Genomic DNA, 15,664 nt, shown 5'->3' with positions numbered 1-15,664 from the left:
TTTCTACTTTTGCAAATATTTATGTAAAAACATTTAAGCACTTCTATTCAGTTATCTTGCAAAAATTATGTACAGAGGCCTCTGCATCCCTTGTGGGTCATTGTGAATTACTGCAAAACATAATCTGTTTCAGGTCTGTGTCTTATGTATTTTTTCTCTTCTCTCCATCTAATCACCTTTCCCAGGGGCAGATATTGCAGGGCTCATGATGGATTTCATAGAGTGGCTGACCAATCAAGAATTTGGACACCACTGTATCCTCAGCATCCGGGATGTTTTGTCGTGGGTCAGCTTCATGAATGCTATGGTGCAAGACAAACTATCCAGTTCTTCAGAGGAGCACCAGCTTTTTAGCGTCTGTCCAGTGACAACATTTGTCCATGCTGCATGTCTGGTGTACATAGATGGAATAGGTTCAGGTATGTCTTCAGTTTCTTTGCTTTATCTCTGAATAGTTCAGATCGTTTATTGGGGAGGGGGTCCCTCAACCCCTGGATGAGAACTACGCAAGGGTTTAAAGCAAGTTTGTCATTTTGGAACAAAAATAGTAAACAGTCTCAAGACGCATGCAAGCGACGTATAGTGTTTGTGCTACAGAGTGTGCATTACAACCTGTCTACAGATTTTGGCCATATCTTACTGTTAACTATATGTTCATTTCCACCATTGACATATAACTATGATCTCTTCTTCCCTCTACCCCCTATGTAGGCACCATGTCCTGTTCGGCTGGCTCAGCTGCTTTGGCTCGTGAAAAATGCCTGGAATATTTGTGTGGGAAAATTTCCCAAGTAGTGCAACTCACTGAGGTTCAGAAGAATGAGCTGAAAATATATGACCTGAAGAGGGAAAGGGAAATGGTTTGGATGGAGAACCACATAGGAATCCACCCATTTTTCATACCAACAGGCAAGGAACTCTTTTGGTGGTATTGCTGCCGCTGCTGTACAATTTGAATGGTGATGTGCCGCTTACGATGACTTAAGAGCAGAATGCGTGAGAGATGACAAACATGCATGTTACAGTCCTTCCAAGACCCTTCCATTTCTATTTTTTTTTTTTTTTTAAATAATTTTTATTGGGTTTTTACATTTTATAACAACAGACACACACACAAAGACAAAGACAAACAAACACACAAATACAATTACATACCCTAAGTTTCTTTACCCACTTTCATTGACTTCCCCCCACCCCCTCCTCTTACATCCCAATTCCAAAGTTAATTCAGCAAGTTCTTACCTAACCTCTTAAAGATATTCACATTGCTTTTGAAAATTAAAATCTTTTGTTTATCTGTATTCAACTATCCAATTCTCTTATAATCATTAATTTCTTTTTTTTTTAAGGTCGATCTAACTTCCCCTTCACAAATTTTCCCTTTATTATATTAATTATAGGTCACATTGTCCAAGTAAAACAAAACATAACATTTTATAATTCTATTCTCTCCCCCCCCTGCCCCGGTTTCTGTCCCTTCCTAGACAAATGTCCAGAAAACAAACAAAAAATATTTCTAGCCCGGATTCCTCACGTCCGAGGCGTCTGATTCTCTGTCAGTCCCTCTCTGCCAGCTATATTGGTAGTCCTCTTTGATGGTCCTAAGACCCCGAAGGAGTTCAGTCAGAGTCAGATCATATTTTCTTTCATTCAGAATGTTGAAGAGTGTTTGCTGCGAAAGACCATCTAGTTTTCCATACTCAAGAGAAAAGTCCCAATCATATTGCTTTGTTCTTTCTAGTTTTAATATTCCGAGTACTCCAGGGGCTTCTCTCTTCTTCTTTCTCATCTTTCGCAGGTCTGTAATCCAAAGGTCTTCTTGCTCATACTCTGACGCTGCAGATTTCTGGTTGATATTTTCCACTTGTAGTGTCTGAACTCCTTCTTTTTTCTCTGTCAATTCCAAAGGCATCTCTTCCTGCTCAGCTGCAGAATTTTTATCGTACATCTCCTTTGTGCATTCAGCAGAGTTGTTTGTTTCAGGATTCAAGGTCATAAAAACTTTACTCAGAGCCATACTCTGCTCCTGCAGGATTCCCACGAGAAAAAACATTTTTTCTATCTCCGCCAGTAATTTTCCCTCTGCAGCCATTGTAATGTCACTAATTCCCCCTAGGGGGCTTTCAGTTATTTAGTAGTCCTTTTCCAATAATCTGTTACTTTGTTATTATCAATACTTTGTTTCCAATCGCCTCAGTCCAAATGTATCAACTTTAATTCCAAGAGTTATTAAATAGCAAAATTCTTTACTTTGTCCGCCCGTTTGACAGCTTCTTTGACAGCTGTCAAACTCCTTTCACTTCTTCCTCCGGGACCCAAATAGGACACTCCCGGGTTTTTTGGGGGGGATACACACAAAGTTCCAAATTCCCTTTCTCTCCAGCACAAAAATCTTGTTCTATCAAATTTGTGAGAAACTTTTAAATCCTCAAAACAGTATTCATTCCGCCTTAATTCTCCGTTCCTTGCTTTGAAACGCAAGACCCTTCCATTTCTAATTGAGTGCTTGAATGCTCTTTTCTCAGATGAAGGCACTTAGCTTAGACTTCGCTCTGGCATGCTAGCTTTCCATATGCATGGAGTTTTTAAGAGCTTTAATGGTGGAGCATTCAAATATTTTACTCCACAATCTGTTAAGTATCATAATTCTGTGTATTTCAGATGTTAAGACAGCAGTGCCGTTGCTTAATATAGCTAAGCCTGCACCACCCATTAAAAAGAGGGGAGATTAGGGGAGATTGCAAAAATACAAAAAACAAAACTTTGGAGGAAAATCCCTCTGCATCAAGATGAATGTTGATCTGGTACCATTATTCTCTCTGATGAGCTAAAACTTTCACTGGAGCAAAAAATGTTGATCATCTTACCCTGTAATCTAATTAATTTTTTATTTGCTTTCTCTGTGCTGCAGGCCCTGTTTACCAGAAGAACAATGTCTCAGACTACGCTCTAAATGCAGGAACCACAGCAATGAATGCACAGCGGTTGTTAAGGGCCTTGCAACTTAACAAGCCCATTCTCCTGGAAGGCTCTCCAGGTGTTGGGAAAACCAGCCTAGTAGCAGCCTTGGCAAAGGCTTCTGGAAATTGCCTTGTTAGAATCAATCTTTCTGAACAAACGGTAGGTAGGGATTACTGTGGTCTCCACTGAAATACCTGTACTTGTGAATGTGAGAGTCTATACTTGCAAGTTAACAGGTGTTAAGTTTTCACAAATCTTGAGAATACTCCTAATTGATTGGGGAGGGGGAAGATGCTTAGAAATGGGTAAGTTTAATAAGGGGTGTATTGTTGATTAATTCTAAGAGGAAGCATTATATTCCTTTTCCTGTCTAGTAAAGGGACACATTCTGCTAGAATTGTGATCCATCTATTGGTGTGAATGATCAAAACAAACTGCCTAAAATACAGATGCAAAGAACCTTGATCAAAGTTTGCTGCTTGAATATTGGTTAAAATCTTAATGGTTTAGAATTATCTTTCTTTATTTTTAAAATTACTCTTGGGTTTCATTTTTGTTCATAGAATGCACTTACTGGCTGATGCAACAGATGCATAGAACAAAATATTTATAACTCTTGGTATAAATACTACTGGATTATTACTACAAGCCTAGGAGAGCTTTTTCTAAATTGCAATTGTTTCACATGCATTTGGAAACCTTGACTTTTCTTCCTTCTGATCCAGGACGTCACAGATTTGTTTGGCACAGACTTACCTGTTGAAGGGGGCAAAGGAGGGGAATTTGCCTGGCGTGATGGACCTTTGCTTGCAGCATTGAAAGCTGGACACTGGATTGTGTTAGATGAGGTGAGTTCAGCTTAATGTAGCACAGAAAAAGGATTCTCGTTCCTTTTTTGGAAAATGAGGTCTCTAGCTGTCTCAGTTTGATGTTTGGGGACTTTAAAAGGATCTTATCCAAACATGGTAAAGTTAACAGTGCATTGTCCTTACGTGGAGAAAGTATCCTGGAACAGTCTGCTGCTCCCATTTATTCAAGAGGCTGCTCAGATTTTATCTTCAGTTTTCCAGTGGGAGAACACACACTTGCTTTTTCTGGGGTGGCAGTTACAGAAGGCGATTTTGTGGACAAACAGCTTGAGTTCTGTGTCATGGATGTGCTGCAGTTTACAGAAGATTAAAACCACTACTTACCTTTTAAGTGCCGTCTTAGGGCTGAATTAGCTTGAAATCAACACTTTCTTCATAGAATCCATAGGAAGTGGCTTTATAATATTGGTCCATCCAGCTCAGGGTTTCAAACAGTGCCACTTGAAGATGCTAGCCATTGATTCTTGGGACCTTTTTTTGCACACAAGGCATCTACTCTACCCCTGAGCAATGGCATTTATCTGGGTGGATTCCGACAGCCTCATTGACTTCACAGTTGTATTTACCTTTAGGCTATGCCAGGCGTGTCCAACAGGTAGATCATGATCTACTGGTAGATCCTGGTAGATCTCAGGCCCCTCAGTGATCTCCTCCTCCCCCTCCCCCCAAAGAAGCTCAACAGCCTTGGCCTCCTAAAAAGCTCAACAACTCTGGTCCATCCAACAACAATGGGTAGATCATTGCCAGTTTTTTTATAGTGTGAGTAGATCACAGTCTTTGGGAGTTGGACGTACCTGGGCTATGCTGTTGCTCTTTTGAGTTGTGCAAAAGGAGCTTGAAGCCAAAAGAGTAGCTAAATAACCAGGGCATTTGTGTTAATCTGAAGTTAACTTTTCCTGAGCTAACTACAGTACTTTTGCTTATTTGCTATAGATTTAAAGGTGTTTTGTGGGCAAAAGTGTGTGTTGTGAAGAAGAGGGGCAGTGTAAATTTTCCTGTTGGTTTCTCTCAAATAGCTGAACTTGGCTTCTCAGTCAGTACTAGAAGGCCTGAATGCTTGTTTTGACCATCGGGCAGAGATTTACATTCCTGAGTTGGGAATGAGCTTCCATGTGCAACACAAGAAAACAAAGATCTTTGGATGCCAGAATCCCTACAGGCAAGGAGGTGGCAGAAAGGGGTTGCCCAAATCTTTTCTGAACAGATTCACACAGGCAAGTCCATAATGTCATTTAAAACTATTTGTCTTGTCCTCCTTGCAGTTCCTTTCTAAATGGAATCATTTTTATTTCATTTGCAAGCGCACTGTGCATTTTTCTGTGTCTACATAAAAATAATACTTGAGTCTCACCTCCCACCCCATTTAATTATATTGATGATGTAGGTTTTCGTGGACCCTCTCTCATCCGCAGACATGGAGTACATTGGAAATACCCTGTTTCCTGCTATTGACAAAAAGATTATTGCAAAAATGGTTGAATTTAACAACATGGTAAGTATAATTCCTGAAACTCCTCTTGATGATGTGAATGGTGTTCTTAAGGAGAGGAACTTCAGGGTTCTGGTGACTGTCCCCACAAGTCCAAACCAATGACTGCTGCAACTATGTAAAAAGCTGGTCACAGTTTTCATCCGAACATGTATTGAGACAAACTTCATTTGTAGTCATTTTCAACTCTGGAGTTGCAGTGGCATGTAAACTAGCTGGGCTCCACAGATAACAGCCACTGCAGACTGGGTTTGTATTTCATTTTTTGTTGCCTAATATGTCAGACAGAACTTCCCTTTTTTTCTTCCTATGGCATGTTCCGTTTGTGTGGCTGAGGCTTACTAAGTCTGAGTTCACATAAAAGTTTCTTTGAGGCTTTCCCCCTAGCAAGTAGGCATAGAATCATACATGTGTGTCCAAGGTAAGACAACTGCATGTTGTATGTGTTTAGGTTTCCCCAGTTATTCTGGAACAAGAGCATTCCATAAAGATTTTGAATGGACAGTAAAGAGTGGTGGTAGCTTAGAAGAGCAGTAAATTAAGTTGAATGCTTGGCACGATGAATGCTTTCTTGTGCAATGGCGTTTTAATAATCTACCATGAGCTGAAACATGTCTGAGTTTTTAATCTTTTGAACTGGTACGTTATTCAGATTGATCAAGAAGTTATGATTGAGAAGAAGTGGGGGCATAAAGGTGGACCTTGGGAGTTTAATCTGCGTGACCTTTTCCGATGGTGTCAGCTGATGCTTGTTGACCAGTCGCCTGGCAGTTACGATCCAGGCCAACACATGTTCTTGATATACGGGGAAAGAATGAGAACAAATACAGACAAGGAGAAGGTAAGGAACATGAAAAATATGCTTAATCCTATTAGTCTTTTCTGTTTTACAAGTATGGATATGTTAAACCATTCTTGGATCTTAAACACAAATTTTACTGAATTTTTTTGGGTACCTTTTCCCACATTATTTGAAACATTGAATGACTTCTATTTAAGATTATCTACTTTCCTCCAAGGCCTTGAATTAGCATTTCAGTTAAGCAGGTGCAGGATTTGAAGGGACCTCATGTAGTTTTATCACCATTCATGTGCTAAGGATGTGTTAGAGATAGATTAAACTCCTGGTACATTGGGTAAGAGGGCTTACAGCAAGTGTGTGGAAAGGGAACCTACCTAAGTGTAATTTCATTGCGATTAGGGAGCTTGATCAGACAAAATGATCCCACAGCTTTCTTGCTGTGTCCTGTGCCAGCAACTCTCAGATACCACAATCAGCCTTTAGTGGATTTGCAGAATGCTGTTCTCGTTTTGCTTATGATTAGTGCTCAGAAAAATGGCGTGAAAAATAAATGTGGTTTTGAGGGGCAATTGAAAACTCACTGGCCCCGCATGTAAGCAGTCTAGTTTTGCATTCCAGCTTCTCTCAAGGTGAGGCTTAGTTCAGGTTGCAGCTGAGCATTACAAGGTGGGCAGATCTGTATCCTGAAGCAGGTGACTTCAGACTTCAACAAACAACCCATTTGGAGTTTCCCCGGTTTCTTTTGAAATCGTTCATTTGAGAGTTGCTGCAGAATTAGAATATAAGGATTTCAGCATTTGTTATAAATGTGATCTTTCATCTGTTTTTTGTTTGTTTGTTTGTTTGTTTTAGGTAGTGTGTCTATTCAGGGACATTTTTGGTCAGGATGCTGAACCCTATATGGGTTCCAGACAGTTCCACATCACTCCTTATGACGTCCAGGTGAGAGAGAACAAAAGTTGCTGCTACTTGGGCATCTTCTTGAATTTCTGCTCCACACTATACATGCACACTAATGCACTTGCTTCTTTTGTTTTTAATTCTACTGAAGGTTGGTTTCTCAATCCTCTCCCGCGCAAACTATGCTCCTCCTCCTGTAAGAAACTTATCCCTGCTTCACCATTCACTCCAGCCCTTGGAGTCCATCATGAAATGTGTGCATATGAGTTGGATGGTGATATTGGTAGGCCCTGCGGCTGCTGGCAAGACCAGCCTCATTCAGCTTCTAGCATATCTGACAGGTCATCAGTTGAAGATCATGGCGATGAACAGTTCTATGGATACAACCGAGCTGTTAGGTGGATTTGAGCAAGTAAGTGTGCATTTTTTTAAATTTGGGAATAAGGACAAGTCAAGTGCATACAAGATACCACTTAACTTAAATTTGAGGAGTATATGAATGGGCAAAGTTTTAATGTCTTAACTGAAAGCAAGAAAGAAACAGCATGCATACTTATGGTATGACAAGGTTAAGATCAATAAGGCCTTTAAGAACCATATTGTCAGGAAAGCAGTGTTTAATGTCTGGACAAAATACAAAGACTTATTGGAAAATAAAACTCCAAGGTGGCTTTCACCTCTGGAAGCTAAGGCCCGAAAAAGACCCAATATGGAGGCCAAATGGCCAAAATATTGGGAAATATTAGAAAAAGATGGAGACAATTGGAAATTGCAGAGTTTGGAGAAAATGAAGGACAAAGTGTGAGACTGGTTACATTATGCTCAGATTAAAGAAGTTTTTAAAAATGACAAAAAGTTAGGGTTCCAGGTGGAGAAATCGAAGTTAGAAACAGAATTGTTAGAACCAAAGACTAAGATACTATCTAGAATGTATAACTTGCTGTTAAAATGAAACACACAAGACGAAATGGTTAAATCGGCAATGATAAAGTGGGCACAGGACATTGGGCATAACATTATGTTCGAGGACTGGGAAAGGTTATGGACCACTGGGCTGAACTTCACTGCATGTAATGCTTTGAAGGAAAATGTAATGAAAATGATATATAGATGGTACATGACCCCAGTTAAACTTGCCAAAATATACCATTCGTCTGATAATAAATGTTGGAAATGTAAAGAAAATGAAGGAACATTCTTTCACCTCTGGTGGACATGCCCTAAGGTGAAGGCCTTCTGGGAAATGATATATAATGAGCTGAAAAAGGTATTTAAGTATACCTTCACTAAGAAACCAGAGGCCTTCCTTTTGGGTATTGTCGGCCAGAAGGTGCTAAAGAAGGACCGAACATTTTTTATGTATGCAACAACGGCAGCAAGGATACTCATCGCAAAAAACTGGAAAACTCAAGATCTACCCACACTGGAAGAGTGGCAGATGCAGCTGATGGACTATATGCAACTGGCCGAGATGACTGGCAGAATCCGAGACCTGGGAGAAGAGAGGATTGAGGAAGACTGGAAGAAATTTAAGATGTATTTACAAAAACATTGTAATTTGGTTGAATGTTAAGAAGGATGCTAGATTATAAAAAATTGGCCACCACTAAATTAGATTTTGAATTTGATGATAAGTGAGATTAAAGAAAACATAAATTTTATGGAGAATTGCTAGATTATACTTAAATGAGTGGATATAAGATCATAAACAAGTTGATAATTTGCTTGGAAAAACCGTTTAACGATGTAAATGGGAGCGGGAGACGCGAGGGAGTCCAAAGAAGTGATGAAACTACGTTGTGATAGAAGTAAGATTGTTTATTATTGGTGCATTTGTATTTAAAAACTCTAATAAATATTTATTAAAAAAAAAAAATGAAAGCAAGAAAGAAACACCTCTAAGTGGTTTCCAAAACCGTGCTGAAGGAACCCAGTGGGAAGTGGTGGTTCAAGCAGTGACCAATGTAATAAATGTCCTATAGGTTGACATCATTAGGCCTTGGAAGAGCTTGCTGGAGAAGGTGGAGAACGTTGTAAGCACACTTCTAAGGGACAGCCTTCTCCTCACTGCTATCTGTCCAGAAGATGCTGAAATTGTGCTGCGTGCCTGGAGCAGTTTCGTTCTAAATTTCAAGCCAAAGTCCCTTGGGGAAGGGAATCAAAACATAACCATTGAACTGGTGAACAAATTGGAGGGCGTCCTTGCACTGGTCCAGCGGCTGAACAACAAGATCAGCTCCTACTCAAAGCCAGGTATGCACAGAAGCAGTAGGAAGTGATAGCGTTTTTCCCTTTTAAAATGTCATCAACTCAGCATGTGCAAATTCCAGTTGCTGCATGCCACCAGGGAAGGCAAAAACCACAAAGCATTTTAAAGACTGCTCTGATGTTACAAGGAAGACATTTTCATGGTGAGAGATGGTGTGTCTTTATGGAGTAGTTGTCAACTGAGATAAATGTGTACAAATGTGGCCAGAGTAAAAGTATGAGTATTTGTGATGCCACATGGTCTAGACATGTGTGCAACCACCTCTCTATTCTCCTGCACCCACTGGCATTCAGCCGAAGTGTGCAGGAACTTTACATGTACAGTGATGAATGCACATAGAGCACTTGTGAGCAAGCCACCCAGGTCCATATTTATTAAAGCTACATAATCTGCAGAAGCACAAAGCATAATTATTTGCTTCCTTAAAGATTTTTCCAGCCTCCATCACAGTTATGGTTGCTCCGCTCCCCCACACCAGTTAGCAGTAGTTTATTATGTTTATCATTCTGTGAATATTAAAGACATTCTCCCTTTTTAATGAAAACCTGGTTGATCTACATGCATTAGTTTAGACATCACATCTTGTCGAAGCTAATGCAAAGATCTTATGATTACAACTGAACAAAGAAAGAGGGAGCGTTTGTCTAAGTTGGCGAAGGATACTAGACTAAATGTAGTTGTGAAAAGCACTCTGTGTGAATCTTGAGTACTGGCTTATTGGTTCATTGAATCGTATTCTAAGTATCTCTCCCCCCGATTTTAGAGTTTTCAAGACTTGTAGAAGAATTTCGGCACTTCAAGCTGCAGGTTATTCAGTATATGAGCAGCAGCAACCACGGCACATTTGAATGGGTTGATGGGATGTTGGTTCAGGCTTTACAGTCTGGAGAATGGCTCTTGATGGACAATGTTAACTTCTGCAGGTAAGCGCAACCGTGTTGTTAGAAAGAAATTATCATAAATATAGAAAACCACATTGGATAAACGTCATTGAATCTCTGTTACAAATCATGTACCAGATCAAAGAGAGAAATTCAAGGAGTAGATCATCATTTACTGTTTCAAAGGAAACTGGATTATACAGTTATCTCCCATCTACTCAAGGAGGTCCTTTGCTCCAGCAGACACTTCCGTGAACAGAAGGGGGAAGTCATAAGGCAATTTTTGCTTATTTCTCCCTTCTCTCTGTAGCCTGCTGTGACCCCCCCCCCCAAAAAAAAGAATTCCTGCTCCAGAGGGTTAGGGAACACTTTGGAAAAGGAGGAGGCAATGCAGAAGAAAGGGGGAAGTTTGCAAAAAATTGCACAAATTGCTTTCCCCTCCCTTCCAGTCACAGAAGCATCCACTGGGGCAAAGAGTCTTTGTTGAGCAGAGGGGACAGAACTAGACACCATCCCATGACATTTCTGCATTACTTCCGTATATCTGATGCTATAAAACTGATCAGATTGAGCAGGGCGGGGGGAGGGGGGAGGAATACTCCTTCCATTATGAAGCCAAATGAATGCTTGCAGTTGTTATTAAATCAGTGAGCCACCTTTAGTGCTTAATTGTTCCTTTACTTGTGTGTAGTCCTTCTGTGCTGGACCGCTTGAATGCTCTGCTTGAACCTGGAGGAGTCCTCACCATGAGTGAAAGAGGAGTGATCGATGGTGTAACCCCCACTATCACACCGCATCCAAATTTCAGGTGCGCTGACATTCTTTGTGCTTATTGGAGTGTGTTGTTGGATTATGCTTTGAGAGTTGCAGTAGGCATTGGGGTGGGAACACCGTCTCTTTAAGGTATCACTACTGCAGCCTTGAAAATAAGTGTAGGTTTGATCATCGCTCAGCTGGGTCAACAAAGTAATGTATTGCTTGATAGTTTTCTCTTAGCACCCCCCCCTTTTTTTTCAACATGGTCATTTTTCTTCCTTTGCTGGGCAGCAAAGCTGTGTGATGCACGAATGCTAGTCTCTCCACCTTCTCTGAACTGCATGTGTATATGCAGGCACGCACGCACACATACGTTTTCATTCTCTGCTTAATTATTGCCTTTAGATTGTTACTGGATTCTTGTGTTTTTTAAAAAATCATTTCCTCCTTTTCTGTATAAAGCCTAGAGAGCATTTGCTATTTGGGTGTCCAGCAAGTTTAATAAAGCAGGTTGGGGAGGTTGGTTGGTTAGAGTGCGGTGTTGATAATGCCAAGGTTGCAGGCTTTATAGGGACAGTATAGGGACAGTTGCATATTCCTTCACTGCAGGGGGCTGGAATCAATGATCCTCAGGGTCCTTTCCAACTCTACAAATTCTTTGATTCTAAGTAGGATAAGGAGAGGAGGAAGCCATGAAAGTAGCAGCCACAACATGCCTCTGTGTTCACCTAGCCAAGACAGTAGAACAGTGTGGTTAGTTCCCTTTTCTGCCAAGGCAGAGTTCCCTGGTGGTGGAGAGGAGGCAGTTCAGGGGTGCAATAAGCATTTTTTTAAAAAAACTTTGTGCATAGGGAAGAGCCAGACAAACCAAGTACCCCTCTAATAGAAACTCAGCTTAGAAATGTACTGTTGGTATTGCTCTTATCAAGGTGATAACCTTGATCGCTAAACATTGCAGGCAAGTGCCTAATTGCAATGCTGTAGTGTGACCTCTTCCTCGCTCACTCCATCCCAGGAGCAGCAGTGTAAGATTACATACTGGATGGGTAACTTAAATAACCATACTCTCTTATGTGTATTGAAACTTAAAAAGGCTTTTCCTTTCGATGGATCCATCACATGGTGAAATATCCCGAGCCATGCGGAATCGTGGAATTGAGATCTACGTTCCTGGAGAGAGTGATTCATTGGATCTTCACGATGTGAAGCTGCTGCTTCATGGAATAGGCTTGTTTGGAAGCAGCATATGTGATGAGCTCATGGCTGTGCATACAGAAGCTAAGGAAAGCATAGCAGGTGAGATCAGCATGCATAATAAACTTGGCAAGCGCTAAAGAGAATAACTTCTATTTAGTGATTGTGTTAGAGACCATCTGAGAGAGAGAATGAATTGGGAAATTTTGATTATGATTTCAGATTTATAATACGGAAGTTAGCTCAGGTAGGTGGTTTGAAAAAGGGGGAAAGCAAAAAAAAGGGGGGGGGCTAAATTCCTAGGCATTCTACAAAGGTGCTTGGTGGGTTGTAATGTTAATTTTTCCTTCTCAGGTTCCTCTTACACTCTATCTGCTTTGATTAATGCTGCAACGCTGATCGTGCAGCAGTTGCGCCGAGGATTCGGTTTAGCAAAGAGCTTCTATAAAGCGTGTTGGGACATCTACGTCAGTTCACAACAGTCAGGAGACAATCAAAAGGTAAGTCTTCCTCCGTTGGAAATGTGCTCATCAAGTGTTTGTGCTAGAGAGTCAACTTTTGCAAAATCAGTGAGAGACAGTTCAAAGTCTGAGCAATCAAGAATTAGAGACCATGTATATATCTATCTTTTCAAACTAACTGCTACATTATAATTGTTTTCCATGCCTTGAGAAAAATGTTACAGAAAGAAGACTACTGTTGTTGTTTTTCCCAGTTGAAGAACTTAATCGCAACCCTTTGTCTCTCCTGATATACTAGCATATGCTGGACTTGATAATGAAGCACGTTTCAGTCTTGGATTCAGAGGAAACGAGGGGTGCTTCCCTCCTTGCCTTAGGATTGTGGCCAGATTCTGCATCCAGTGCTTTGTTTGCAGCTGAAGACTCTCTGCTTTCAATGGTTCATCACGATGGCCAGATCCTGGCTTACTGCCTGAACAGGCTGAATCTGAGAAACAGCAGGTGAGCACAAGGTGTTGCTATCCCTCTGGAAATATAAGAGTGAACTGTTCCAGGTTAATTGGTGAGCAGCCTTTTGCCTGCCCCTCTATGTAAATAAGTGAGCAACGTTAGCAGTTACATCTGCACTGGGCTACCATAGTTAAGGCCGTTTTCCTGCCTCCACTCTCTTTGTTTACAAGGTAGCAAGCAGCTCTCATTCCCTATACCTGCGAAGCTTAAGCTGCTTTCAAATGTGGGGTTTATTGTGTTGCTATTTTGGTTATAATGCTAGCCCTGCTCTACCGGTTTCTAACATTCCTTTCACACTGCATTACCTGTTGCGTTATGGAACCGTGGCTTTTTGATGGATATACCACCATGTCATGCTAAAAGTCATTCTCACCAGTGGGCGTGACGTGACGGGTGTCATTGGGCATTTCACCCCCCTCTATATGCATACATGCTTCAGTTCCCCCATTGTTCACCCATGAAAATGTTGGGGGGAGGGGAACTGTATGATGGACTACCTACTCTCCTAGATTTCATCACATGAAAACGGCAGGGAAATTACAGCTCAAAACTACTGAGATATTCCAGGTTAATGGGGTGGTGCACAGTTGCTGTTGTTTTTCTGGAAGCAGTTAACATGGAAATGAGCATTGAACTTCCATTAGGTCCCACAGATTTCCAGATATGTCTTACATCATGTGAAAGATCACATAAAATGTGGGTGTCACCACATTTTTTAATAGTGCATGTTGGGAAAATGGAATACTGTAAAGCGTCAATTCTGGACGTGGCAATAGTTTGAAAGCATGGTTTCAGTGTCCAGCTGGGATTTTACTCAGGGTTAAGGCAGCACACCATGGTTACATCTAACATGTTTAGAGGTTAAATCTCCTCTAGGCCTTTGGAAATTGTATAGATGGTTTGTTCTTTGCATAGGTATGATCTTCTTACAATGACCTCTCGTTTCAGGATGCTGCCTCTCACTATACATGACTTTGAGAAAATCCTGCACTCTCCTAATCCAGATTGCCTCAAATTTGGTGCAGTGGAAGCTAGTGCCTCTTGGGCAGACGGCATGGAGGTCCTTTCTGCAGCCGTTAAGTTATTCATAGAGAAAGCAACGAATCAAGACTGGACGTTGAGAGTTGGGTGGCTTAATCAGTTAAAAAAGAATTTGCCACAAGTGCCTGGTAAGTGCTGACTCTTGCTGCTTAAGCAAGACTAATCTGAATTTTTGTGGTGGTGGAAGAGAATCATGCAGCACGATCCTAAGCTTGAGTTTTGTAAGTAAATGTAGAGAGATGGAGGAAGTCAAAAGCACAGCGTCACCAGAATAGTGTGTGCAGTGAGTGAGTGAAAGGAAATAGTGTCTCATGGCCAAAAAAAATTAAAAATTGATTAGACTCTCAACCCCAAAACTGGAATTTCTTGGCAGCTTCTTCTTGGCCTCTGATAATAATAACCATACCCATCTGGCTGGGTTTCCCTAGCTCACAACTGATTTCATATGTTGATACCAATTCAGCTTTATCTTGATTAATTGACTGCATTCTCCGCAGGGGTTGGCTTTCTTCTCACAGCTGCCCCATGAATACCCCACTCATTCAGGTTGCTGGACTTTCAGCGCGTCACCTGATGTGTAAGGAGCTGCAGCTAATAGGAAGTAGCCCCCCCCTCCCATATATGCACAGGAGTTCTTGGTCCTTATGCATGGGGTGGAAGGGGCTTTGGGATTGGATCGCAGCGGAATCCTTTGGCAGTCCATGTGTTTTGATTCGTGGGACCCAGCATGTTTAATTGAAATTACACTGTTCTGTTTCGCTTCACTCGTTTTATAATTGTAATGGCTCTGTCTGTTTTCATCATTGTGCAGTATACTGCTGCAACCTGCCCTGACGATGAAGGGCGAGTAAGAATGAGTAAGAATTCTTACCAGCCTAGAAATAAAAATAATAAGCTTAGAAAGGCATGAATTCACAGGTCGTCTTGTTTCTACAGATTCAGTTTATACTCAGCTGGAAGCCGGTGCAGCATCCCTGAATAATTTTTACTTCAGTCCCCTCTCAGGTGCGATCAGTAATGTAATAAAGTTGCTGCAACCAAATATGACCGGTAAGATGTCTTATTTCTCTCTTGGCTGCGAGTGTGTATTCTCTTCCTGCGTTTTTGATGCAGTGAAGATTGATTTGTGATATTGATGAGGTTATGGGGAGTGAAACGTAGCTTGCAACAGAACTGAGTGGGCTGTGTTTTGTTTTTTAAAAAAACACACCTTTCATTGGGCTTAGAAAATGCTACTCCGCATAAAATAAGGTGCAATAAATTGCATATTGGAACCTACCGCAGGTTTGTTCCCATTTAAACAATCTCATCTCCTTTACGCAGTGAACATGTGTTAGGTGTCTTGCATCCTGTTCATGCTGATGCATATTGCTCGCTTTGTTTCTTGGATTGAGGGAGTTGGAAAATGTTTATACAGTGGTACCTCAGGTTAAGTACTTAATTCATTCCAGAGGTCTGTTCTTAACCTGAAACTGTTCTTAACCTGAAGCACCACTTTAGCTAATGGGGCCTCCTGTTGCTGCCGCGCCAC

The 15,664-nt window shown here is 41.1% G+C and overlaps 1 protein-coding gene across 1 annotated transcript in view; it reads left to right on the top strand.

Moving 5' to 3' along the window:
* MDN1 (midasin AAA ATPase 1) overlaps nt 1-15,664 on the top strand; it is a 94,196-nt gene that overhangs the window by 29,310 nt on the left and 49,222 nt on the right. The window contains exons 34-50 of the mRNA XM_081857568.1: nt 186-419; nt 712-909; nt 2,912-3,120; nt 3,687-3,809; nt 4,847-5,044; nt 5,215-5,322; nt 5,972-6,160; nt 6,974-7,063; nt 7,173-7,433; nt 9,004-9,274; nt 10,054-10,213; nt 10,863-10,979; nt 12,021-12,223; nt 12,476-12,621; nt 12,881-13,083; nt 14,041-14,261; nt 15,070-15,183. Of these exons, the coding sequence (XP_081713694.1) occupies nt 186-419; nt 712-909; nt 2,912-3,120; nt 3,687-3,809; nt 4,847-5,044; nt 5,215-5,322; nt 5,972-6,160; nt 6,974-7,063; nt 7,173-7,433; nt 9,004-9,274; nt 10,054-10,213; nt 10,863-10,979; nt 12,021-12,223; nt 12,476-12,621; nt 12,881-13,083; nt 14,041-14,261; nt 15,070-15,183 (3,045 nt within the window). The remainder of the gene's footprint in view (nt 1-185; nt 420-711; nt 910-2,911; nt 3,121-3,686; nt 3,810-4,846; nt 5,045-5,214; nt 5,323-5,971; nt 6,161-6,973; nt 7,064-7,172; nt 7,434-9,003; nt 9,275-10,053; nt 10,214-10,862; nt 10,980-12,020; nt 12,224-12,475; nt 12,622-12,880; nt 13,084-14,040; nt 14,262-15,069; nt 15,184-15,664) is intronic.

The sequence above is a fragment of the Podarcis erhardii genome (assembly GCF_964252035.2).
Source record: "Podarcis erhardii genome assembly, chromosome: 3".
In the NCBI taxonomy this organism is placed as follows: Eukaryota; Metazoa; Chordata; class Lepidosauria; order Squamata; family Lacertidae; genus Podarcis; species Podarcis erhardii.
Note: the sequence above shows the minus strand (reverse complement) of the source record. Positions and strands in the feature narration are given on the sequence as shown.